The sequence below is a fragment of the Dasypus novemcinctus genome, chromosome 23, assembly GCF_030445035.2.
Source record: "Dasypus novemcinctus isolate mDasNov1 chromosome 23, mDasNov1.1.hap2, whole genome shotgun sequence".
Lineage (NCBI taxonomy): Eukaryota > Metazoa > Chordata > Mammalia > Cingulata > Dasypodidae > Dasypus > Dasypus novemcinctus.
Genome location: NC_080695.1, coordinates 39447900 through 39473795, shown reverse-complemented (window position 1 = coordinate 39473795; position 25896 = coordinate 39447900). Strand labels below are relative to the sequence as shown.

Here is a 25896-nt window from a genome sequence, read left to right as displayed (position 1 = left end):
AGCTTATTACCGTGGTGCCCTATCTGATATAATCTCTGCTTGCATAAATCTTAGTCTGGGATTAGGATGGTTGGGTTTACCCCCTTTGTTACGAGATAACCACAGAGTGCAAGATTAAACAATGGATAAGTTGTACTCTCAAAACTTAAAACATTTCCCCTTCGAAAGACATTGCTAAGAAAATTTAAAGGCAAGATTTGTGAGAAAATATTTACAAAATGCCAGTGAGACTTGTGTCCAGAATATGTAAAGAACTCTCACAATTCAGTAAAAAGACAACCTTAGTTTGTTTTCGTTTTTGTTAAAAATTAGGCAAAAGATTTGAAGAGAAACTTCACCAAAGAAGACATGCAAATGGCAAATAAGCACATAGGAAGATCTTCTACATCAGTAGGCATTAGGGAAACATAAATTTAAAACCACAGTGAGGGGAGCAGAGGTGGCTCAGGTGATTGGGCATCTTCCTCCCGCACAGGAGGTCCTGACGGGGGTGGGGGTTCGGTTTCTGGTGCCTCCCAAAAAGAGAGGGCCAGCACACAAGTGGACATGGCACATGCAAACAATAAAGGGGTGGGGAGAAATAAATCTTTAAAAAAAGAAAAACCACAATGAGAGATTCTACGTTTTAGAATGGCTAAGACTAAAAACACTTATAATATTAAGTGCTGATGAGTATGGGAAGCAACTGGAAATTTCCATACATTGCTGGTGGGAATACAAACTGGTACAGGCACTTTAGAAAACATTTTGGTAGTTCCTTACATGTAAAATGTAAACATATACTTACCATATGACTGAGCATTTTCACTCCCAGATATTAATATAAGAAAAAACATATGTCCACACAAATGATCAAATATGACCTGTACACAAATATATAACTTCGTTCATAATAGCAAAAACTGTATAATTTTTTTAATATGAAATTTACTTCTAGAATTTCTGAAATATAGAGGCAAAACTATAGTGATAGAAAGCATCTATCTTGGGGGCTTGCAAAGGAGCATGAGGACATTTCTGTAGTGATGTACATATTCTATATTAGGACAGCAAAGGCCAATTTTATTGTATCTAAATTATACCTCAATAATTATACCTTAAATAATTATGAAGGTTATCAGGAACACTTTAAGAAACACTGCATTTGTAAAATAGAACAATAGACCTAACAAAGTGATTTTCTTGCTCAAAGTTCCATGATATTGTGTCTATGGTTACCATGCTTGTTTCCAGATTCCTCATCCCACTAAGTTGCACAATTCCATTTGCACTATTTCACATCTTGCTCTAAATTATGCTTTTTAACTTTTTTATATATGTTATAATCTCCTGAATATAGATATAGATCGTGTCTCTGTTCTTCATACTTAATACAATATTTTGCACAGAGCATATGTTCAGTGAGTATTTGCTAAATCAATAAAAACTTGGTGTAGCACACTGTGCCTACCAGACCTGGACAGAAAAGACAGATGTATCTCATTGCACATTTTCAGGCTTCTCTCAAATTCAACAGAGACCTTTTCTGATTTATGGTTTCCTGAGACCACCATCTATTTACTTAGGAGATCAAGGCTACCACAAATGTAAGCTAATTGATGGCAAATTGATTTTATTTATTTCTGTGAAAGCTTAGGTAGTGTTTCTGATGTTGAAAATTGAAGGAGATATCACCTTACATTTTCAGTCTGAAACCAAATATAACTACAGTGAGAACACAAGCTTCTCTTAAAGATTAAATAGAAAAACAGCTGTCTTGAATCAGAACATCTGTCTTTCTCCAAAGCTCTCTAATCTAAAATCCATCCTTTTCTGTAATTGAGGCACCAAACTAATGGTAAAGAATAAATAAACACTTCTCTTGATTTAACCTTCCTTTCCCCGTATTTGCAAGACTCCAAACTTTTACGACTCTGATTCATTTTTAAATAATTCGCTAGATTTATATAAACTGAAAACATTTATGATTTTTTTCTTCTAAGACCACAGAAAGGCACTATGAAATAACAATAAATTTAAGAGGAAAATGGGATTTCCATAAGACCATTTCCTTTCTTAAAGTAAAAGTACACACTTTTGTGAAATACTAATAGATCTTTAATAATATGTCACATTTGTCAGGTTCTTACTCTATGCCAGGCATTTGTTATAAGTGCTTTATACACATTCTTTCCCTTAATCCTCACAACACTGTGAGGTCATTCTGTTGTTATTCCTACCTAAAATTGAGTAAACTGAGGCACACAGAGATTAAATAACTTGCCCAAAATTTCAGTGCCAGTAATTGGTAGAGCTGAAAGTTGAATCTCCATCTAGAGATTGAACTCTAACCACTGTGATAACTTTCCTTCCCAGTTAGGACAACGTGACTAAATAGCTTAGAATTTGACTTAGTGTGCTTAGGTAAATTGTTGGGAGGATAGAATTTATTAGAGAAATGATCTAGAGTTGTTTAATATTGGTATAGCAATTCAGAAAAAAAGAACAGTCATTTTGACATTCCTGGAAGTCATGCACCAAAACCTTTACTATATCCTCAGGAAAGTCATTTATTTATGTTATTTACCTCACAAATTGCTCTGAGTAAGTGATGGTCCACATTTTCTGAACTATGCAAATAAAATTAATGTGAGAACCCTTTGTGATGTTTGAAGGTAGAGTATAAATAGCCAGGTTCCTCAGAGGTATGATAAGAACTTAAAGTTGATGCAGGGAACACTTTTGTTCTTGAAACAAACAAACAAAAAGGAATGTTTCTTTAAGAAGAATGAGCTAGCAGTGGGGTATTGCTTCAACATTGTTTAGAAAGAGTGGCTGGAGAGGGAGAAGACTATCCATATAAAGTGAGTAGAACCCACAACAGTCATGCCCATGAACTGACAACAAAAGGAACCCAAAGACATATTTTTTGACCTCCCATGAATGTTTCTCTTAGAGTCACTATTACTGTGCTTACAAAGTCATAATTAGGTTTAGTCTGATACAAATCTGAACATTCTTGATGGCATTTTAGGAATATTATTTATTTTCCTTCTTCAATGAATGGTATTCGGAAGTCAGCATCTTGTGGCAGGAATATTTTCAAAGCAGAAAATTGAAAATCTGTGTTTTAATCACAGCCTTACTAGTTACTATGTATCCTTGGATTTATCATTTAACCTCTTTAGGCCTCAGTATTCTCTTAAACCCTAAATTGGGGGAAATTAGTATAGATGATCTGCTATGGCTTCCAGCTCTAAATTTCCTACTTTTATGACTCTTTATGAAGAGCTCTGCATAATTGAGAGCCATTCTTGTCTGCTGCAGCGCTTGTGTACTTTGTGATTGTCATCCATAGATTAACCTTTCTCTGCTTGAAGGCTCTTGGGTCAGGTATGCTCAGCCTTTTTTTTTTTTTACATGGGAAAAATTCCATAACTTTTAATAATAGTTGCAGGTTTGCAGCCTCACCTAAATTTTAACAAGATCAATTAAAAACAATCTTATAATTTAGTTTTATATTTTATTTATTTATTTATTTATTTATTAAGAAATATTTTTATTTATTTAATTCCCCTCCCCTCTCCCGGTTGTCTGTTTTCTGTGTCTTTTTGCTGTGTCTTGTTTCTTTGCCCGCTTCTGTTGTCGTCAGCGGCACAGGAAGTGTGGGCGGCGCCATTCCTCGGTAGGCTGCACTTTCCTTCGCGCTGGGCGGCTCTCCTTACCCGTGCACTCCTTGTGCATGGGGCTCCCCTACATGGGGGACACCCCTGCGTGGCAAGGCACTCCTTGTGTGCATCAGCACTGCGCATGGGCCAGCTCCACACGGGTCAAGGAGGCCCGGGGTTTGAACCGCGGATCTCCCATGTGGTAGACAGACGCCCTAACCACTGGGCCAAAGTTTGTTTCTCTATATTTTATTTAGCTATTTAAAGTTTTACACTAAATACATAAATATCAATTTCGAATGTCTTTTTTTAGCAAATTTTTATTGTCTTTTTTTAAAGATACATAGATCACACAAGATGTTACGTTAAAAAATATAAGAGGTTCCCATATACCTCACTCCCCACCCGCCTCAGCCTTTTCATTAAAATACTTCTGCAATACCTTTCTACCTATAAAAATGATTCAAACTACCAAATTTGTTTGGCTTGTTATTCCCTTAACCAGTATCACCCATCCTAAATCAGCTCAGGTCTACATACAAAACATGGAGATTATTCGCTTAGGTGAAATAAATATTAACGGTTGTTTGGAGTTTCTTCTGCCAAATCATTCAGGAAAGAAACAATAGATATCTAATATGATCCTTTGCATTTCTCCACTGGGGTTGCCCATGATACCCTAAGTGAAATGGAATAGAAAGTGTCAACATAGTAACTTAAATTCTGTTTTAGCTTACACTAATTTCTTTTAGATCCAAAGCATGCACTTAAATCTGCGTCCGGCTGAAAAATGTCACAGTGGTAATAAAATACAATTTGCAAATTTTATTTAAATTTCATGAGTAGTGCTTTATAGCATTTTAGAATTTTAAAATATAAAGCAAATACATGTACTTTGTTTAATTTTTTAAAAGTACAGAACTATATGAATTATCTACATGCAGATAAAACAGTAAAAAGTACAGGGGTTCTCAACCTCATTCCCCACTCCACTTCTAATCCTACTCAAGCAGAGTAGGCCACTCTTAGCAGTGTGACAGATATCTTTCCATAATTGTCTACAAATTGTGTGGACAGTTTAAATGTTGTGGTAAGCTTTCTTTAGTGAGCTTCTCATGCATTATATGTTAAGAGTGTCAGGGATCAGGAAAGTCAGAGTGAGGAGATTCTGGTACCATGCATAATTGTCAGTAAAGCAGATTTTAAAATAGAGATGTACTGCTAGTTTGTGTCTAATGTCTTTTTAGTATTAGATATAAGGCCAAAGTTTCTGGAGCAAGAGCTAGAAGAATAAGCTATAATGAAAGAGCAAATGCTGGGTATGACTTAGTCAACTATAAAATGAGATATGAACACTGAGCTATATATAGTCCTACTCACAAAAACTTGCAATAGTTGTCTTTTAAATAGAGTTAGAGGGAACAGCCAATAGGGTTCAAAGGAAAAGAAAATAAAGCTTATAAAAAAGGTTAAGGATAATTCTCTTACCTATTTGCTATCTAACAAAACATTTTGTGGTTTCTTTATGTTAACAAAACATTCTCAATCCCAGATTTCCCAGCATTGCTGTTCCTATAAAAGCTGTCCCCACAGCTTTTATTTCAACAAGTCTGAACTTGCCTTGTGCTTTATCTTCAATCTGAATGACATACTGAAACAGTTGGACAGGGGAATCCTAAGTATTTTTTTAACCAGTAAGCCTAGCAACCATCAAATGTCACCCTTTCATTTTGGAGCGTAAGTTTTATGAGTGTACTTTTGTAAATTATTGTGTTCACTACTGCCCTTACATATCTTTTTTAAGCCAAAATGAAAATATCTAATTTCCTGTCCTGAAAACATGTAAGTTTTTATATGCTTACAGTTGCAGGTGCTTTATAGGTATTATCTCATTATCTTATTTAATTTTCACACAAAGGTAGGTCATATTATTTTCTGCTGAAGCAGACTTAGAAAGATTAAGTGGCTTGTCTAATCTGGTAGAAAAGCCGAGACTTCAACAGTGGCCTATCAGAGTTAACTTCTGGAATGACAGAGTAAGGACTATAAAAGTATTAAAAACATTGGCAAAAATTGTCAAATCAACTATTTCAGAACTCTGGAAATAACTAAATGCTTGGTAACATTTTAAATTTATAGTTTTCAACAAAAAAAAATTGACATATTCAAAGAAACAGAAACTATTTATAAAAAACAATCAATAGAAATTATCCTTGAGGAAACCCAGATAATAGACTTACTAGAAAGTGTTTAAATCAGCTATTATGAATATGTTCCAGAAACTCAAGGAAACTATGTATAAAGAATTAGAGAAAGGCCGTGACATCATCAAGAAGGTGGTATAATACATCCCCAGGAACATTTCCCAGTAGACACAGCTAAATCAAAGGGAAGATTCAACTTGCTTGAAACGCTAAAGGATGATAGAAACTGAAGAAAGATGCCACAAGTGCTGTATCAAAGGAGAAAAAACCTACACACCAAAATAATTAGGTGGGAGAGTAGGGCACACCTGCCAGTCTAGAACCCTCCCCTATCCATGTCCCATGCAGTTTAAGAGACACAGTGGCAGTGTTCCAGTCTGGTACCTCCTCCCATATTCACTAACCAGAACCACCCACAGCAGTGACTTAAGAGTCCCATGTACCTTCAGGCACAGGGGCCCAAGGCAGGGCCTTAAAAGTAGGTATGTACAAGCATACAAAGTCCCCCAGAAATCAGAGGGACCCACAGTGGAAGTATTGGCAAGTTCTGCACACTCCCAGGCCCCTCTCTAATTGCTGGTGCACCTAAATGAAAAAAACAGATGTTTTTGAACACTGACTCAATCTGGTTCCATGGGTTGGGATCCCCTAATGCAGAAGTTAAGCCACATGAAAAGGGGAAACTGAACTGCTATAAGGCAGGGCAGATCCAGGACTAAAAGCTGGAATGAAAAAGTGGCCCAGGGCATAGGAAAGAAGTTGAGCAAATAGTGGTTGCTGGGGAAGAAAATTTGTATAAAAACAAAGAAAACAGCTCAGGACTCTCAGAGGAAGAAAGGAAATCCTCTTCTGGAGGGGAACAGTCACACATAAAGGGTAAATATTACCACACATATCCAGGGCAAGAGACAGGTGCAGAAAGATCTGAGAAAATCTATTGTAAGCATGGGCTGCTATAAAGGTTTAGTATAAACTTGACTGTGCATGGAAAAAGAACTTTAATACATAGCCAAATCTATACTCAAACCCTAAGCAAGAGGGAGAAACTGACTTCTAGAGTTAGCTCATCAAAACAAATGCCCAGACATCAACAGAGGTCACAAACCCCCTCATACAAAGAAACAGGAAGAAATGACTCAATCAAGTGAACAAATTAAAACTTAAGAGGAAACATAGACAGTGGAGAAACTAATCAAAGACAAATCTCCTAAGTCAATTCAAGGAGCTAAAGGAATATATGGTTAGACAATTTGGAATATAGAACTAAAGGATATAAGGAGGACAATTTAGGAACAAAAAGTAGAATTATAAAACTTTAAAAGTGTGAGGGTTTGGGGGTTGTATGGGAATTCCCTATACTCTGGTGCAGTTTTTCTATAAATCTAAAACTTCTCTGAAAGTAAAATGTATTATTACCAAAAAAAAAAAAAAAGGAACATAGACTTATAGATGAAAAACACAATAACGGATATTAAAATACACTACAAGTGTTGAATGGCAGAGTTAAACAAGCAGAAGAAAGAATCAATGAACTAGGAGACAATGCAATTTAAAGCATACAGTCTGCAGAACAGATTGAAAAAAGAATGAAAAATAGTGATCAGGGCCTAAGGGACCTGTGGGACTACATGAAGCATACAAATCTACAATTTATGGGAGCACCAGAAAGAGGAGAGGAAAAGGGGGCAGAAAGAATATTTGAGGAAATACTGGTCAAAAATTTTCCAAATCACACGAAAGACAAATATAAATGTCCAAGAAGCACAACAAACTTCAAACAGGATAAATACTAATATACCCACTGTACCATGATACATTATCTAAATCTAAATGTCTAAATATGTCTAAAATAATCTAAATGTCAGGTGCCAAAGATAAAGAGAATTCTGAGAGCAGCAAGAGAAAAGCAATTTGTCACTTACAAGGGATCTGTCCTCAATAAGACTAAGTGCCAATTTCTCATCAGAAATCCTGGAGGCAAGAAAGCAGTGGTATGACATATTTAAGGTTACTGAAAGAGAAAAACTGCCAGTGAAAAATTCTTTATCTGCCAAAACTGTCCTTCAAAAATGAGAGACTTTAAGGAGTTCATAGATAAACAAAAACAGCAAAAATTGGTCACAAAGGGGCCTGCCACCAGGCACCAAGAATACTAAGGGGAGTTCTTCAGGTTAAAAGGAAAGCACAGGAGATAGTAGCTTAGAGTAGAATGAAGAAGTGAAGATCTCCAGTAAAGGTACTTAAAAGGGTGAAGGCAGGAAGTGGATTTGGCTCAACTGATAGCACATCCGCCTCCCATATGGGAGGCCCAGGGTTCAAACCCAGGACCTCCTGACCTGTGTGGTGAGCTGGCCCACATGCCATGCTGGTGTGTACAAGGAGTGCCGTGCCATGCAGGGGTGTCCCCTGCGTAGAGGAGCCCCACACGCAAGGAGTGTACCCCCGCAAGGAGAACTGTGCCGCACAAAAAAATTGCAGCCTGCCCAGGAGTGGTGCCGCACACATGAACAGCAGATGCAGCAAGATGATGCAACAAAAAGAGACACAGATTCCCAGTGCCACTGACAAGAATGCAAGCAGGCACAGAAGAACACACAGTGAGTGGACACAAAGAGCAGACAATGGGGAGTGAGGGGTGAAGGAGAGAGAAATTTTTTTAAAAAGGGTGAAGGTAAAACCCAGTAGTACGATATACACAGTATGCAACTCTACTCTTTATTTCCTATACAAATTAGAATACAATTGAATAAGAAGTCTAATTTCCATGTTATGGACATGAAAAATATAAAGGAGTATATGTGACAAAAACAACACAAAGAGGGGAAATGGAGAAGTATATGAGCAGAGACTGTACACTATTAAATTTAAGTTGTTATCTTTTCAAACTAGTAGGCTATAGATTTAAGTTGTTTAATACAAATCCCAGGGTAACCGCAAAGAAAATATTTGAAATATATACAGATGGCAGAAATGAGGAAAGGATCAATTAGTTACGGCACAAAAGATCAACTATATACAAAAGAAGTCTGCGATAAAGGAAAAGAGGGACAAAAATTATGTAAGATTTATAAGAAACGGAAGACAGAATGGCTAAAGTAAGTCCTGCCTTGTCAGTTACACTGAATGCAAATGGATCAAACTCCCAAATGAAAAGATACAGATTGGCAGAATGGATAAAGAAGCACTCACCTAAGACACCAAGACACAAACAGATTGAAAGTGAAAGAATGGAAAAAATACATATTCCATGCAAATAGCAAGCAAGAGAGAGCTTGGGTAGCTATAGTGATATTCAGATGAGATAGACTTTCAGACACAAACTCTTACAAGAGACAAAGAAAGACACTTTATATTAATAAAGAGTTCAGTCCACCCAGAAGAAATGACAATTCTAAACATTTATGCATTTTACCACAGTGCCCCAAAATACATGAGGTGAACATTGACATAACTGAAGGGAGAAATATGCACCTCTACTATAATAATTGGAGACTTCAATACACCACTTTTATGAATGGATAGAACATCTAGACAGAAGTTCAATAAGGAAACAGAGAACTTGAATGATGCTATCAATGAAGTAGACCTAATAGACATATACAGAACGAATACTCCACCCCAAAACAGCAGAATATGCATTCTTCTCAAGTGCACATGGATCATTCTCTAGGATAGACCATATGTTAGGTCACAAAGCAAATTTCAATTTAAAAATATTTAAATTATACAAAACATCTCTGACCGCAGTGGAATGAAGGTAGAAATCAACAACATAGGGAGAACTGGAAAATCCCCACGTCTATATAAGGTTAACAACATACATTTAATCAGATGTCAAAGAAGAAATCACAAGGGAAATCTGGATATATTTTGAGACAAATGAAAACAAAAATATACAACAAAGACTGCTCATAGACAAATTTATATCTCTAATTGCTTGCATTTAAAAAAGAAAGGCTCAAATCAGAGACCTAACCTCACAACTGGAAGATCTAAAAAAAGAAGAGCAAACTAAACCCAAAGCAAGCAGAAGGAAGGAAATAAAGAGCAGAGATAAATGAAATAGAGAAAAGAGAAACAATAGAATCAATGAAACTCGAAGTTGGTTCTTTGTAAAGATCAATAACACTGAAAAATATTTAGCTAGACTGACCAAAAAAAAAAGATGAGATGCAAATAACTAAAATGAGGAATAAAAGGGAGGGCATTAGCAATGACCACACAAAAATTTGCAGGACTGTAAGAGGACACTATGAAAAAAGTATGTGCCAACAATTTAGATAACCTGGATGAAATGGACAAATTCCTAGAAACACACAGCCTACACTGACTCAGCAAACCAATAACAATTAAAAAGACTGAATCAGTAATCAAAAACCTCCGAACAAATAAAAGCCCAGGATCAAACAGCTTCACTGGTATCTACCAACCATTTAAAGAAGAGTTAACACCAGTACTGCTCAAACTCTTCCAGAAAATTGAAGAGAAGGGTACACTTTCTAACTCATTCTATGAGGCCAGCATTACCCTAATACCAAAGCCAGATAATGATATTCCAAGACAATAAAAGTACAGACCAATACTCCCCACAAATAGAGATGCAAAATCAGTTGAACACCTGCCTCCCACACGGGAAGTCCCCAGTTCAGTTCCCGGTGTCTTCTAAAGATGACAAACAACAAGCAGACATCAAGTTAAAAAAACAAAACAAAAAACAAGCAGACAATAAGAAAAAACAACAAGCAGACAACGAACAATAACCGAAAAAAACAAGCAGGGAATGGATGTGGCTTAAGCAGTTGAGCGCCCTTCTCCCACATGGGAGGTCCCAGGTTCAGTTCTCATTGCCTCCTAAAGAAAGAAAGAGAAAAAAAAAAAAAAACCCAAGCAGACAATGAACAACAACAAAAAAGCAGACAAAGAACAAAAACAACAAGCAAACAGATGAGGGAGCCATCTGTGGGGGTGGGAGAGAATGCTAGCAAACTGAATCCCGCAGCACATTTAAAAAAGTATATGCCATGATCAAGTGGGATTTATTCCAAGTATGCAAAGGTGGTCCAATATAAGAATATCAATTAATGCAATACACCATATTAATGAATGAAGTGGGGGAAAAAAACAGCATGATCATCTCAATTAATGCAAAAAAGGTATTTGACAAAGTTCAGCACCCTTTCCTATAAAAACACTCAAAAATCTAGGAATAGAAGAAAACATCCATAAATCGTACTCAATGGGGAAAAACTGAAAACTTTCCCCCTAAGATCAGGAAACAAAGATACCTAATGTCAGCACTGTTATTCAGCACTAGAAGTCTTAACCAGAGGGATTAGGCAAGAAAAAGAAATAATTGCCAAAAGATTCAAATAAGAAAGGGAGAAGTAAAATCCTGTTTACAAAAGACATGATGCTGTATGTAGAGAATCCTACAATAAAGCTACTAGAGCTGATAAACAAATTCAGCAAAGTGGCAGGGTACAAGATCAATACACAAAAATCAGTAATGTTCCTATACACTAGTAATGAACAATCTGAAGTGGAAATAAAAAATTCTGTTTACAATAACATAGAAAAGAATCATATATCTTCTAGGTATAAATTTAACCAAGGATATAAGGGTCTTGTACATGGAAAACTACAAAACATTGCTGATTAAAATTAAAGAAGTCCTAAATAAATGGAAGGACATTCCATGTTAATGGATTGAAAGACTAAGTATTGTGAAGATGTCAATTCTACCCAAAGTAATATTCAGATTCAATGCAATTCCAATAAAAATTCTAACAGACTTTCTTGCAGAAATGATAAAGCCAGTCATCAAATTCATATGGAAGGATAAAATAGCCAAAACTTTTTTGGAAAAGAACAACATTGGAGGATTCATAATTCCTGATTTCAAATTTACTACAAAGCTATAGGAGTCAAGACAGCACGGTCTGGCACTAGGATAGACACATCAGTGGAATCTAAATGAGAGTTAAAATACAAATCCTCACGCCTTTGGCCTGCTGACTTTTGGCAAGAGAGCTGAGTCTATTCAATGGGAGTGGGGGGGGGGGGAGAGTCTTTTCAACAAATGGTGTAAGGGAAACTAGATATCCATAGGCAAAGAATAAAGATGGTCCCATACCTCACACCATATACAAAAGTTAACTCAAAATGGATCAAAGACCTGTCCATAAGAACTAAAACTAAAACTCCTGGAAGAAAACATAGGGAAACATCTTCAGGACTTTATGTTAAGCAATGTTTCTTAGGCTTTACACCAAAAGCACAAGCAACAAAAGAAAAAATAGATAAATGGGACTTCACCAAATTAAAAACTTTTGTGCACCAAAAGAATTTATTAGGACAGTAAAAAGACAACCTATAGAAAGAGAGAAAATATGTGGAAACCATATAGGTGTTTGATATCCATAATATATGAAGAACACCTACAACTCAGCAACAAAAAGACAATCTTTTTTTTTTTAAGATTTATTTATTTCTCTCCCTTCCCCCTGTTGTCTGCTCTCTTATGTGCATTCGCTGTGTGTTCTTCTGTGTCTGCTTGCATTCCCGGTGGCACCAGGAATCTGTCTCTTTTTTGTTGCATCATCTTGCCACGTCAGCTCTCCATATATGAGGTGCCGTTCCTTTTCACACGGGGTGACTCTCCTTGCTGGGTGCACTCTTTGCACGTGGAGCTCTCCTACATGGGGGACACCCCTGCGTGGCATGGCACTCCTTGTGCACAGCAGTACTGTGTGTGGGCTAGCTCACCACATGGGCCAAGAGGCCCTGGGTTTGAACCCTGGACCTCCTATATGGTAGGCAGATGCTCTTATCAGTTGAGCCATATCCGCTTCCTGAGACAATCCAATTTAAAAAGAATTGAGGGAAGTGGACTTGGCCCAATGGATAGGGTGTCCGTCTACCACATGGGAGGTCCACAGTTCAAAGCCCAGGCCTCGTTGACCCATGTGGAGGTGGCCTACGCGCAGTGCTGATGCACTCAAGGAGTGCCGTGCCACGCAGGGGTGTCCTCCATGTAGGGGAGCCCCACATGCAAGGAATGCACCCTGTAAGGAGAGCCACCCAGCGTGAAAGAAAGTACAGCCTGCCCAGGAATGGTGCCGCCCACACAGAACTGACACAAGATGACGCAACAAAAAGAAACACAGATTTCTGGTGCCGCTGATAAGGATAGAAGCAGTCACAGGAGAACACAGCAAATGGACACAGAGAGCAGACAGCTGGGGAGGGAAGGGGAGAGAAATAAATAAAAAATAAATCTTTAAAAAATATATAAAATAAAATAAAAAGAATTGAATAAACATTTCTTGAAAATATACAAAAGGCCAATAAGCACAGGAATAGATATTCAGCTTCATTAGCCATTAGAGAAATGCAAATCAAAACCACAATGAGATACCATTTCACACCCACTAGAAGAGCTACTATTAAAAAAACACAACGGAACATAAGTGTTGAAGAGAATGTGGAGAGATAGGAACACTTGTACATTGTTGGTGGGACTATAAAATGATGCAGCCACTGGAAATGTTTAGCAATTCCTCAGAAAGTTAAGTATGTAATTACCATATGACCTGGTAATCCTACTTTTTTTTTTAATATAAATTTATTTGTTTATTTATTTATCCTTGCCGTCCTTTATTGTCTGCTCTCTGTGTCCATTCATGGTGTGTTCTGGTGTCTGCTTGTATTCTCATTAGGCAGCTCTGGGAACCGATCCTGGGACTTTCCAGAGTGGGAGAGAGGTGATCATTCTCTTGTACCATTACCTCCTTGTTCTGCTCTGTCTCTAATTGTCTCTCCTCTGTGTCTCTTTTTGTTGCATCATCTTGCATCAGCTCTCCACGTTAGCTGACACTCCTGCACAGGGTGGCACTCCTGCATAGGCCAGCACTCCACATGGTCCAGCTTACCCTATGCGCCAGATTGCCTTCACCAGGAGGCCCTGGGTATTGAACCCTGGACCTCCTATGTGGTAGACAGGAGCCCAATTGCTTGAGCCACATCCACTTCCCTAATCCTGCTTTTAGGTATATACACAAAAGAACTGAAAGCAAGGACTCAAACAGATATTTGCATACCTGTATTCATAGTGGTATTATGTATAATTGCCAAAATTTGGAAGCAGTTCAAATGTTCATGAACAGAAGAATGGATAAACAAAATGTGCTGTATTCATACAATGGAATTCTATTCAGGAATGAAGTTTGTATGCATGCTACAAAACTATGAAACTTGAAGACCTCATGTTGAGTGAAAGAAACCAGGCACAACAAAAAGGACAAATACTGTAGGTCTCATACATATGAAATAACTAGAATATGCAAAATCACAGAGAAGAATTAGAATACAGGTTACTAGTTTTTGGGGTAGGAAATGGGTATTTAATGCTTAATTGGAACACAGTTTATTTGAAATGATGGCAAAGTTTTCATAATGGATGGTGGTGGTAGCAGAATACTATGAGTTTAATTCCCACCACAGAATTGTATATTTGAAAGTAGTTAAAATGGGAAATGTTAGGTTGTATATAAAAATAAATAGTGCAAGGATTGAGATGGGACAAATTTAGATAAGCAGCATCCTTAAATACCTCTCTATTACCAAAACTTATTTCTTTCTAGGTTTGCTACTCATGTCATTGTTTTGTTGCTTAAAAAAAAAAAAAAAGGATTGAAAGAATGAGAACAATGTCTCACCACTAAGAGGATATCAATAAAGAGACAAAAATTACATAGAAAAAACAAATAGAAATTCTAAAATTGAAAGGAATTTTTATTCCATAAAAAGCAGTAAAGCACTGATATATGCTACAACATTTATGAAACTTGAAAACATACTATGTGGAAGAAGTCACACAAGGCCACATATTGTTAAGATTCCATTTATATGAAATGCCCAGAATCAGCAAATTCATAGAGATAGAAAGTAGATGCAAGGGTATGCATAGTGGGAGTGTTTTGTTGTATAATAGGGGACACTTGGATATATTTAAACATTTTTTGAGATCCAACGATGGATAGATACACGAAGAGAAAAAATAACCTGGTCAAGATCTCAAAGAAAGTGGAAGGGAATGGGATCCAAAATACGCAAAGGATTAATAGGTTGAAAGAATAAACATGTGCAGATAAATTAATAAATTTGATGGTGGGAAATTGAGAAGTTGCTGTCTAATGGTCCCTATTTTTTTTTTCTGAGAAGTAGTAGAGACAGCCTACTGGTTGTGATGTAATGGTGGATGGTTCTGATATTTTGAAGAGTGACAGGAGACTTGGAATAGGCAGGGAATGGAGAAGCACTGATTAAGGGAAGCCAAATTAGTTTCTGCACAGCAGTAAAGGCCCTAAGATTGTAAATTAGGAATTTACAGTGGCACCCCTCTGCGCTGATGCTTAATTGGTTGATTTTATGCAGCAGCATCCAGCAGCCTGTAGATAGATGCAAGAAGGGAGAAATTCATATTGAATCAGGGTTATGGTTTTTGTCAATCAAGTGCAGTGGAAGGACATTAAAGCAATAAGTTAGGTTAGGTGGTGTCATATAATGGATCAAGAACTTTAAGCTGGATAGGAAAGGAAGTGAAGAAAAGAGGAAAATAATCGTTGGGGATAACGTATAGGGTTTCATAATTGGCAGCACGAGGGAGGAATAAAAACAGGTGGAAGTAACAGGAGGGGACACTGTTACTCTAGTTCCTTAGGGACTATAGTTGACCTGAACCTTTTACATTCCCCAAGGTTTCAAAAACTCTATTTTTGGTTCATTAAGTTTCCTTGTTTTACCTGTTCATTGTTTTGGTCAGTTCACTGTTTATAAGCACTTCTGTCATAAGGTAGAAACTAGAAATCATGGCAGATGAAATCAATACCAGTATCAGTGCTTCTGGAGGAAAAAAGTTTGTAAGATTTTAAAATTCCCTATAGGGAAGTGGATGTGTCTCAAGCAGTCGGGCTCCCATCTACCATATGAGAGGCATCAGGTTTGATTCCTGGGTCCTCCTGGTAAAGTAGAGCTGGTCTGCACCACGGAGAGCTGCGCAGCAAGATGATGCAACAAAGGGAGACACAGAGGAGAGACACTGCGAGTCGCAGCAGACTAGGGAAATAAGGTGACTCAAACAATTTGAGTGTCTCTCCCACACTGGAGGTCCCGAGATTGGTTCCCGGTGCTTCCTAAAAGGAAGAAGTAAAAGACACACAGACATGGAAAGAAGACACAACAATGGACAGAGAGCAGACAGTAAGCATAAACAATAAGGGCAGGGGGAGGGGAATAAATAAAAAACTAAAAAAAGTAATTCTTTTAAAAATTCCCTATAGGCCCTTATTTTCTGTGCTTGTGTGTCTCCTCATTTATTGAATCAACTGCCAGGCAGTGTGCCTCACTACCTACACTGGGGTCCTCCCCCTTCCTGGTCCCTTCCTATTTTTATCTGCCCCCAATTTTCCTAAACTTCCTTAGCCAACCTGTCACCAAAACATGAAGCTTTCAGTTAAGTTTCAGTTAAGCTGGTATACTGTCCCTTGCTTAAATGCAAATGCTCTTGGATGGGGCAACTTGCTACGCCTTTGTCAATCATTATGACCTTTGTAGGAAAGCATTTGGTCTGTGTTACCAAGGGGATACTTGTCAAGAACAGATTTTTATATCCCTAGAAAACAGCAAAGAGATCCAGATCAGTGGCAGGGATGGGGCTGGCCAGATCACAATACCTTAAGCTGAGCAGAAGAATTTTGTGAATAAGAGGGGAGCAAAGGCAGGTTGGGAGAGGCAACAAGTGTGAACTCTGCCATTTTTGCTCAGGTCCAACTCTTTGGGAGACTCCTCTCTAAAGCCAGGCTGGCAAGCACTTATGGACTGTGATTTTCCCTGACAAACTGGTGGGTGTGTGCTTCTCTGCTTTCCAACCCCTGCATTATAGACTGTCTGTTCCATAGAGAACGTGGAAATATGATATGCGTTATACTTACTCTCATTGTGGCAACAGACATGCTCAGACTGGGTAAATATTTCAGTACTGTCTCCGGATCTATAGATGATGAGTGTCAAGAGACTCTTTATTTAAGATACCTCTACTTAATGGGTAAGACTCATTTAAATTTTTCCTTTTGCATACTAGCATATACAGGTGAGATACTGAGAAGCATGTGAGATGCTCTAGTTCTTAGTTTGGTTTCCTTTTTTCTATTGTATGCAAATCTTTCATTTGGCTGAATTGGTTACCTAGGAAACAGCTTCAGTGTAAAGATGGATTGGCTGTTTGGGGGGGGAGAATTTTAGGCTCCTTCAAGAGGCAAAAGTCCTGTTGGATAAAACAAAAATTAGTGAATCGCTGACCTTGTGCTAAATTACTGCTGCAGTAAACCACACTGAGTAAGATACAATTCTGCAGGAGAATATATTTAATGCAGTGTGATTTTTAATTTAGTTTGTTTTTAATTTGTTTAAGCTCACCATATGCTTATTAATTCCTGCTTTGTACCCATGGCTGCAGGCCACTGGGGAGTTTCCCGTGAAGTAGAAGGTGCAATTCCCTCCTGTTAAAATCTCATGGTTTGTTTGGATAAAAAGAGACTACCTTAAAATCAAGTGCATGATTGTGTGATACAGACTAAATGTGTTAAAAGAATTTGGAAGAAGGAAAAGATCTTGGCTAGTCAACATAAGTGATAGATTTTTTTAATCTACAGGCACAAGATAGTTCTTTTGGGTAAAAGATGAAACTTAAACACCCTGATGAAAGTTTGGTTATTAACAGTGTCTGAATTTACAAGATGTAATTATAGTAGCAGCACAATTACCCTTGCAGCTACCCGCCCCCCAAGAGAGTTTATGATAAATGTGTGACTATGATATTAATTCTGTTGACCTAGAAACTTACTGAAGAAAATGGATTTTAATAACAGTGTTGATAGACCACTATTTGTACCAACCCTTGTATAATTTTTTTAAGCAAAGTCTCCTCTCACTGAAATTGTGACAGTATTAGTTTTAGAATCTCTGGCCTCTACAACAATGCCAGGCACAAGAGACATTCAATAAAATATTCATGAATTGATTTTAATATATACATAAACCTTCTGGTGCCAATTAGCATTAGCTTTCTTTTCTTCCAGAATGTAACTGCTGTATATTTATTTGGTCTTGATTTCCAGTGGTAAGGAACCTTGTAAATAGAAGAGCAGAGCTCTTCTGTTAAGCTGAACATTTGTCAGGTTATTTCTGGTTCTTGGGCACTGCTGTGAATGCCTTCTTTATTTCCAAAATTACAATAAAACGCTTTATCATAATAAGCCACTCCCCTCCCCAAGTTTTCTTTTCAAGGAAACGTTAGTTTTCAATTTAAGGACAATTAGGCAGTTTCCTGGTGCTTTCTCACCCTATCCCTACCCTTTTCTGGTTTCAAGCAGTTATACCACAAAACTTTAAAGAATCAAAAAATGTGAACTGTTCTGCTTCTCTTTGGCCTTTGACGTCACTGGGCAGCAAGCAGTGGCTAGAGGCAGTCCTTCTTGTGAAGGTCCACCCGTTCCCTCTCCCCTGGTCGGCCTCTGTCCTGCCCATGACCAGCCCATCATCACAGTGCTATGCCTCCTGCGCAGACACCGCCAGGTGGGCCTAACTATTACGTGGTTTTGGAGGAAAAGTACAACTTGTGTAAATCTTAACCTCTCCCACTGTATTTAAAGAGTTATGGTGAGATAGAGTTGGCTTTAGAGTCTGCTTTTGAGAGCAGAACCAATTTCTCGCTTCATCTTCTTTCAACGCATTGCTTTATTGCTAAAAATGTGTCAGTGGCAAAATGCAAGTTGCTAGAAAGCACCTTCTCTCCAACAGCCCTACCTTCCCACACATACATAGATACATAAAGATCCAGCCATGGGCTATCTTCTCCCACCAAGGCATTTTCCTAAAACACCTCTAGGAATTTTATTGACTACCCTCAATGAAGGCAGTTGTTCATGGCAAGGGTTATGATGTTGAGGTCTATTTTTAAAATTTGTGTTCATATTGAGAAAATGGGGCCAAAAAAGAGTTACAAAAAGACTATTGTGTTTTCAAACGGTGCCAGAAATTTCTTTTCTTATAGTTTTGGTAACTTTTCCCATTTGCAGTTGCTCTTCAAAGGAAAAATGAGCAGTTTTTATTTAAAAGAAGCATTTCTTAATGGGAAAGAGGAAAAAATCATTCCTAATTTGGGTTTCTATAAATTAATTCACCACAAATTTGATAGAAGAGGTCCTTGAGTTTGACCCCCAGAACATCTTTTTGGAAAATAGCCTTTGATGTTTTACAAAAATCACTTTCTTACTTAAATGGTGGGGGGGGTACTTAAAAATTTTCACTAGTGCCTTTGTGCTTTTATGCTGATGCATATCAATAATGATTTGGCAATGTGAATACTTGTACCCTGTACCAAAATCATTGAACTTAACAAAGAGAAGGGGTAATCCACTAGATTTTAGCATATTTTCTTGAATTTAATGAAAAAATACTTCAAATTAATAATTAGTCCTTTTACCTTTAATAAAATATATTGCTTCTAGTGTTTAATTCATTATATAATTTTTAAAATGCATTATAATTAGGCATACTTCAAGTTTCTCTTCAATTAAGACTTTTCCTAAAAATTGTTTTTCTCCATAGCCAAATAAAGTAATATACAATGAGTCTTGGATCTGGGAAGAGAAAATCTCCAACTCTTTCTGCTAGCATATAAGTTCAGCAAAGGCAGAAACCACATCTTTCTGTTATTTTCCTGGAACCTAGAACAGTGCCAGACACAAGTTCTCAAAAAAAGTATTTGTTTAATGAATGACCAGATGGACTGCCTTTCATGGGAGGCTTTTAAAAAGCTTAATTTGTATGTTAAGCCAAGGATTACTACATTGTGAACTGCAGCAGTGTGCCGAAGGGTCAAACTCAGTGGAACTAAGTGCTTGAATGACCCATGCAGAGAGAAACAAGATTTAGGGACTGGTAAGGGGATAGTAGGAAATATTCCCTAAATTTGCTAAACCCACTAAAGTATTCCCACCTTTTGCAACTCCCCAGGAGCACTCACTGTGGGCCTTGTACGACAGTGTCAAACCATCCATGGACGAGACCGGACCTGCATCCCTCCCCGGCTCCCCCCAGAATGGGTCACCACACTGTTTTTTATCATCATGGGAATCATTTCATTGACTGTCACATGTGGTTTGCTGGTGGCGTCCCACTGGCGAAGAGAAGCTACAAAATATGCTCGATGGATAGCATTCACTGGAAGTAAGTAACCTGTGCTTACCAAATTTGTCTAAAAAGCACACACAGTGGTATTTTTATGAAGATAATCAAGAATCAATAATAAGGACTCCATAATCATCAAAGAACACCAGTTACGTATTGCCATGAAATAGACTTCACACGGTCCCCACCAGTTCTTCAGTACTCTCACCACAAGACCAGGACGTCTAAAATCTTAATCACCTCTTGTTTGAATTGCTATTTTAATTAATTTCGTTTTTGGTCATATTGTGACATAAATGTACCAGGTTTGTGACTCAGAGCTACAACTGTTCTGAGTCTTTTCCTCTTCTTAAAATTATTGGTGTCGTCTATCCAATAAAGATAAATGTAGAAGAAAATACAACAAAAATATAAATTACTTGAAGGTGGTGATTGGCTTTTTAATCATCATTTTGAGTTTCTACTCGAGTTGTTGTGTGACCATTGCAAAATGAACACATTTGGTTATTAATTGTTTACCAACATTTCTTTCTCCATTAAGCCATGCCCAAGGATGTGATATATTTACAATACATATACTCTTACACTTTGCAAAATGGCTTTAATTTCAGAATACGTCAAAGGTTTATCCCAAGTTAAATAAAAGAAACAAAAACACACAAGAAAAGATATTTTTGTAATTCTGCTTGTTTGCTTCTTTCTCTCTAAAACAATTTTGCCCCTCCAGGGGACATTTGGTGATGTCTAGAGACATTTTTGATTGTCCAACTAGGGGAATGCTCCTAGCATCAAATAGGAAGAGGACAGAGATGCTGCTCAATGCACAGAACAGCTCCCCCCACAACAAAGAATTATCTGGCCTCAAAATTTCCACTGTTGAAAAACCCTCCGCTAAAGAAAGAGTGACAATATCTATACAAAATTCTGTGGGATTTAACTTCTAATTCAGTGCCTTAAAATCATCTCAGTTTTGCACAAGTTTTTTAAAAATACATATTATAACAGTAACTTCCCCTTGATATTTTCATTTAGAGCTAGTATCATAGGGACTAGGAATAATCCCATGTTTCTCTATTAATGTTAAAACACAGTTTATCCTAAAAGGCCCTAGGAAAGGATTATTACTTCATGAGCCTTTATTTCTCATTTTCTCTCTGTGAAACTTCCTCTTTAATGTTTCTGGCTCTCTCTGTCTCTCTCTCTCTCTTTTTTTTGCGGGGGTGGGGGTGCGGGTGGGGGGGTGGGCGGGGAGCCAGGTGCCGGGTAGGTCTCTAGCTCCCTTAATTTTAAATTTTATACTGTATGTTTAACATAAAAATGTTTCTCCACCCTTGTTAAACAGCTTGAAACAAGTTAGTGATATTTCCCCTTTCATTCAGACCTCCCCAAGGCCTCTCTTTTCTGGAGAGTAGAGTCAGGAGTCAAAGAGACAATGCTGCTAAATTAAAGGCTGTTGACAGGGTATCTGAAGAGACTTTGACTCTTTTACTTACAGACACACTTCATCTAGATAGAATTCACTCTTTAAGGAGTAAAATAAAGTCAGAGAGGAAGAATTTAGTTTTGGATTTAATTGAAATTTGGGAATGCATATACTCTGAATACCAAAAATCTTAAATATAATCTAACAAAGTTGAGCCAAAGAAAACATTTAAAATTTGCATTTGATCCTTATGACCAAATAAAGGGAAAGAACTAGGGTTGTCTTGTTTTTTTTGTTTATCTTCAACAGAGAATGTTTATTTATATACTTACCTCCAATATAACATGTTTTTCCTTTGTTTTATTTTTTAAATAATTTAATTTTTAAATGGAAAGATGTGCATATGATACATAATTCAAAACCTTTGAAATAGTAACCAAGTGAAAATTGAGTATCAACTTGTGGCCCTGTCACCCAGCCATCCAAGATCTCTTTCCCTGAGGCAACCATTGTTACCAGTTTCTGGGACCACAGGTATTCTCTGCATAAAAACTATGTATGTATGTGTATGTATGTTTTATAAATATATATTTCCAAGATTTTTTCACACTATTTTGTACCTTGTTTTTAACGTAGCAATATATCTTGGAGTTAAATTCATTTAAGTATACACAAAGCTCTTACTTCTCTTGGCTTCTTAAATCCATTGTTTTTGTTACCATAGTTGGCCTCCTTGGGGTAGCAGTCCTGAGAGGGATGGGGCTCCCTCTAGTGTTTCCACGTAACCCTGGAAAACGTACTTTATCTGTATTGAGCATGCATTTCTATTCCAGTGAAGCTGTTTCCTTATGAATATGAGGGTAGCATTTTCTGATGGGTGCCACACAGTGGAGAAATATCTCTTAAAAGAGAGCCACACAAGATGAGGCTTGCCTCGGGGTAAGGGAGACAAAGATGTGTCATTTTATTCAAGTCTGGCCTGTCTCCTTTCCTTTGCCTCCCCAGTTTATCTCCTTATCTACCAGTACACCTGATTTCTAATTCGCACCACCAAGAACGCTGCACCATGGAGGAAATGAAGATTGTCTTTCAGAAGTGTGTTTAGTACCCAGAACTTAATCTTGAAGGGGTAATAGATATTATCAGCATTAATAACGCTAAGATCTAAAGCATCTTCACAGTTATCAATAGTTTAAAAGGAAAACATCCACCTATATTAACTCTGCCCCTCTGTAAATAGGAAGAACTTAATTATTTCAGGAAAAAAGTTAGATTGAATGGCAGTTCATTGCATCCTTAAAATTTGATTAAGCTTCTCCTAACCAATTTGGAAAATGTTTAACTCTTATAAAATATTAAGCTCTACTTTAAATATAGTTGCAAAATTGTTACTCCATTATAAAGGAGAGATTTTTATTTTACAACCGCAAATGGGAAAGGATAGAAGTAAATTTGGCACATCAGTTGACAGAATGAGCAACTTTAATATCTACATATCTCAAAAATACTTTTATTCTAAAATTTTTTTAGCATTCCTCAAAATTTTATTAGTCAACATTGAGAAGAAAGTTCTGTTTTTAAAACAGTAACCTTGTCCCTTTTTTTTTATTAGAGTGTATGTTATTAGCTACTTAGATTATGGTTTTGCTTTATTTACCAAACCATATTAAGCCATAAAAACCATTAGAAATTGGTGACAAATAATACTAAGTGGGCATTGGCAGCACTAAATTAAGTTATGTATTGCTGACTATGCAGCAGAAATGCCAAAAGCTTTAAAACTTAATGCCTGAAAGTTTCATTTGTTCTGTAGTAGGATTCTGAAAGAATCCAAGTTTGCATATATAATATTTAGTGTGGTAGTTGGTCCAAAATTGGATAGATTCTGCATAGTATAAAATATCTATCTAAATGGTATAAAGCAAAAAGTTTGCTGATGTGTTTCTTAAGCTAGTATATCACCCAAGAAAATATGCTACTTTTAAATATATTGCTGAAGTTTTTCCTTCCAGGAAAGGATTCCTAGCTGGCAAGGCTCTCATGTAAATTTTGTTGAATAACACACACACACACGAAAAAAAAAAAGAGAGAGAGAGAGTAATGTCAGCTGATGTTCAGGGCTCTGGCAACATTCCTGCAGATAGGTTTAATTTGGAAAATGTTCAGGTAATTTAGGTAATAACAAAAAGTTTCAGCTTTTCATGTGCATTGACGATAGTAACCTATGCCTCCCTTCCCATTACTACTGAAGAAATGTTTCTGCCTCCAAAGATATTTGAAGGACTCTGAATGTTTGGCCAAAAAATATTTTCCTGGGAAAGCTAGCTTATTGGTACCTAATTTTTGTTCTCTAAGAAGAGCTTTTATTTTTCGGTAGCACAGGGGATCATACTGTTTGCTAAACATTTGTCTGTATAATTCTACCCACACAAAGGGTTTTATGATATCTTTCTAGAAGCATTTTAACACATAATATATTTCTTTGTGTTTATGTACAAAATTCAAAGGAAGTTTCACTACCACCACCACCCCCACACACACACATATACTTAAACCTGTGTATATACAGAAAACTGAGAGAGATTTTATATTTATAGAACATTGTCACGGGCAATTTGCTAATCGTCCCAGATGTCCATAGCTCTTCCCACTGGCTGACTTTGAGTCAGAATACAATAAATGGCACTTCCATTTGAATGGGCCTTTTTTTCAGTTTCTTCTAACTAATATCAACTCAGAGGAACAGAAAATTGGCAAAATAATCCTGATGATAATAAAAGGCAGCATTTATTCAGCTCTTACTCTCAACCTGGCACTGTCCCAGGGACTTTATAGTATTTTGTTTATCCTTCTAATATCTTCCCTATTTTCAGAATGGAACCAGAGGCCCACCTGAGATTGCACAGCTTGTGAGTAGTAGAGTCTGAACTTAGCCCCTACCTGACTGTAGCTAGTGCCCTTACATCACTCTTCTAAGTGGTCAGGAATAGTATAAATGAGTACTGGTAGATTTGTTGAAAGCCTTTCTTAATACTCCTGTTCAAAATCATCCTTATATAATAAAGGCTTTTTTTTGTTAAACTTCTGGAGATAATTTCACCTATAATATATGCAAACCTTTTAGCAAGTGGTCAATATTTTAACAGGTTTGACCATGTTACCATCCCACAATCCTTCTTATAAACCTCCTTTGTGCCAAATTTTTGTTGTTTTTTTTAAATCACCAAACCATGTTACTAATGTTGTGTTTTGGTTTGTTTTACAGTGATCCTTTTCTGTATGGCTGCCCTAATATTTCCAATAGGATTTTACATCAATGAAGTCGGAGGTCAACCTTATAAATTACCCAACAACACAGTAGTTGGGTCATCATATGTACTTTTTGTCTTATCAATTTTCTTTACAATAGTAGGACTTCTATTTGCTGGCAAAGTTTGTTTACCAGGCTGATGAATGTCTAAATTGCTTGACTCTGCTTTTATTTTTTTTTTTTTTTTTTTTAATCTTTTGGAGGGTTGGAGGACAAAGGCAAAGCATCTGAGCAGTCCTTTCATAGAAAATGCTTAGATGAAAGTGATGTTAAAAAGAAAAAAATGCTTTGATTTGTTCTCACTATGCACTTTGGATTTAAAAAAAACAAAAACAAAAAGAGGAAAGGCTTTTCCTTAACCAAATACAGACAATATTGACTAAATCTCCTGAGCATATTCAGGCAGTCAGGTCTGCACTGTGATAGCAACCTAGCGAAGGAGAGTGCTTTATACTGAAAAGCATGTGGCCCTTTGTGACTCTGTTGCTCTGTTTTTAACGTCTAATGATTCATTTGAGGGAAAAAATTCTAAGTATTTATGAATCATGATGGACCAGAGGGATGCAAGAGAAGTTCAAGTGGGGCTGGCCTCACCTCCTAAGAAATTAGTGTTCATAGTTCCCTTGTAATGGTATGAGCCTTTGGCACCAAAACAGATTGCCATTGCATTACTGCACCAAGAAGCCAATAGATCAAAACTTGTTTGCTAAAGTGTATGTAAAAATCTTGAAATCCCTTATTCTTTGTGTACAAAAAAAAAAATCAAACACTAAGAAACATGTTGTTTGGGGTGGGTGGGTGGGGGAAATCTTCCTTATATTTATATAAATATATAATATATATATATATTTTGCTGATGCAGTATACAGTGTGTATATATGTGTGTGTGTATGCGTGTGTAAATTTATATACACACACATGCAAACAGTTCCTGGAAGAGAACTCTGAATGCTTTGCTAGCAGAACACTGTGGTGTGCAAACCTAGAATTCAGTAGAAAAAAAGCCATTTCTCTGAAGGCTGCATAGTGGAGAGAGTCTTCAGTTTACCTCATTCTTTGTAG

The 25896-nt window shown here is 37.1% G+C and overlaps 1 protein-coding gene across 1 annotated transcript in view; it reads left to right on the top strand.

Moving 5' to 3' along the window:
* Positions 1–25622, top strand: part of MOSMO (modulator of smoothened) — a 65756-nt gene extending 40134 nt beyond the window's left edge. The window contains exons 2-3 of the mRNA XM_004447372.4: positions 19928–20140; positions 24790–25622. Of these exons, the coding sequence (XP_004447429.1) occupies positions 19928–20140; positions 24790–24974 (398 nt within the window). The 3' untranslated portion in view covers positions 24975–25622. The remainder of the gene's footprint in view (positions 1–19927; positions 20141–24789) is intronic.
* Positions 25623–25896: the final 274 nt, after the last annotated feature.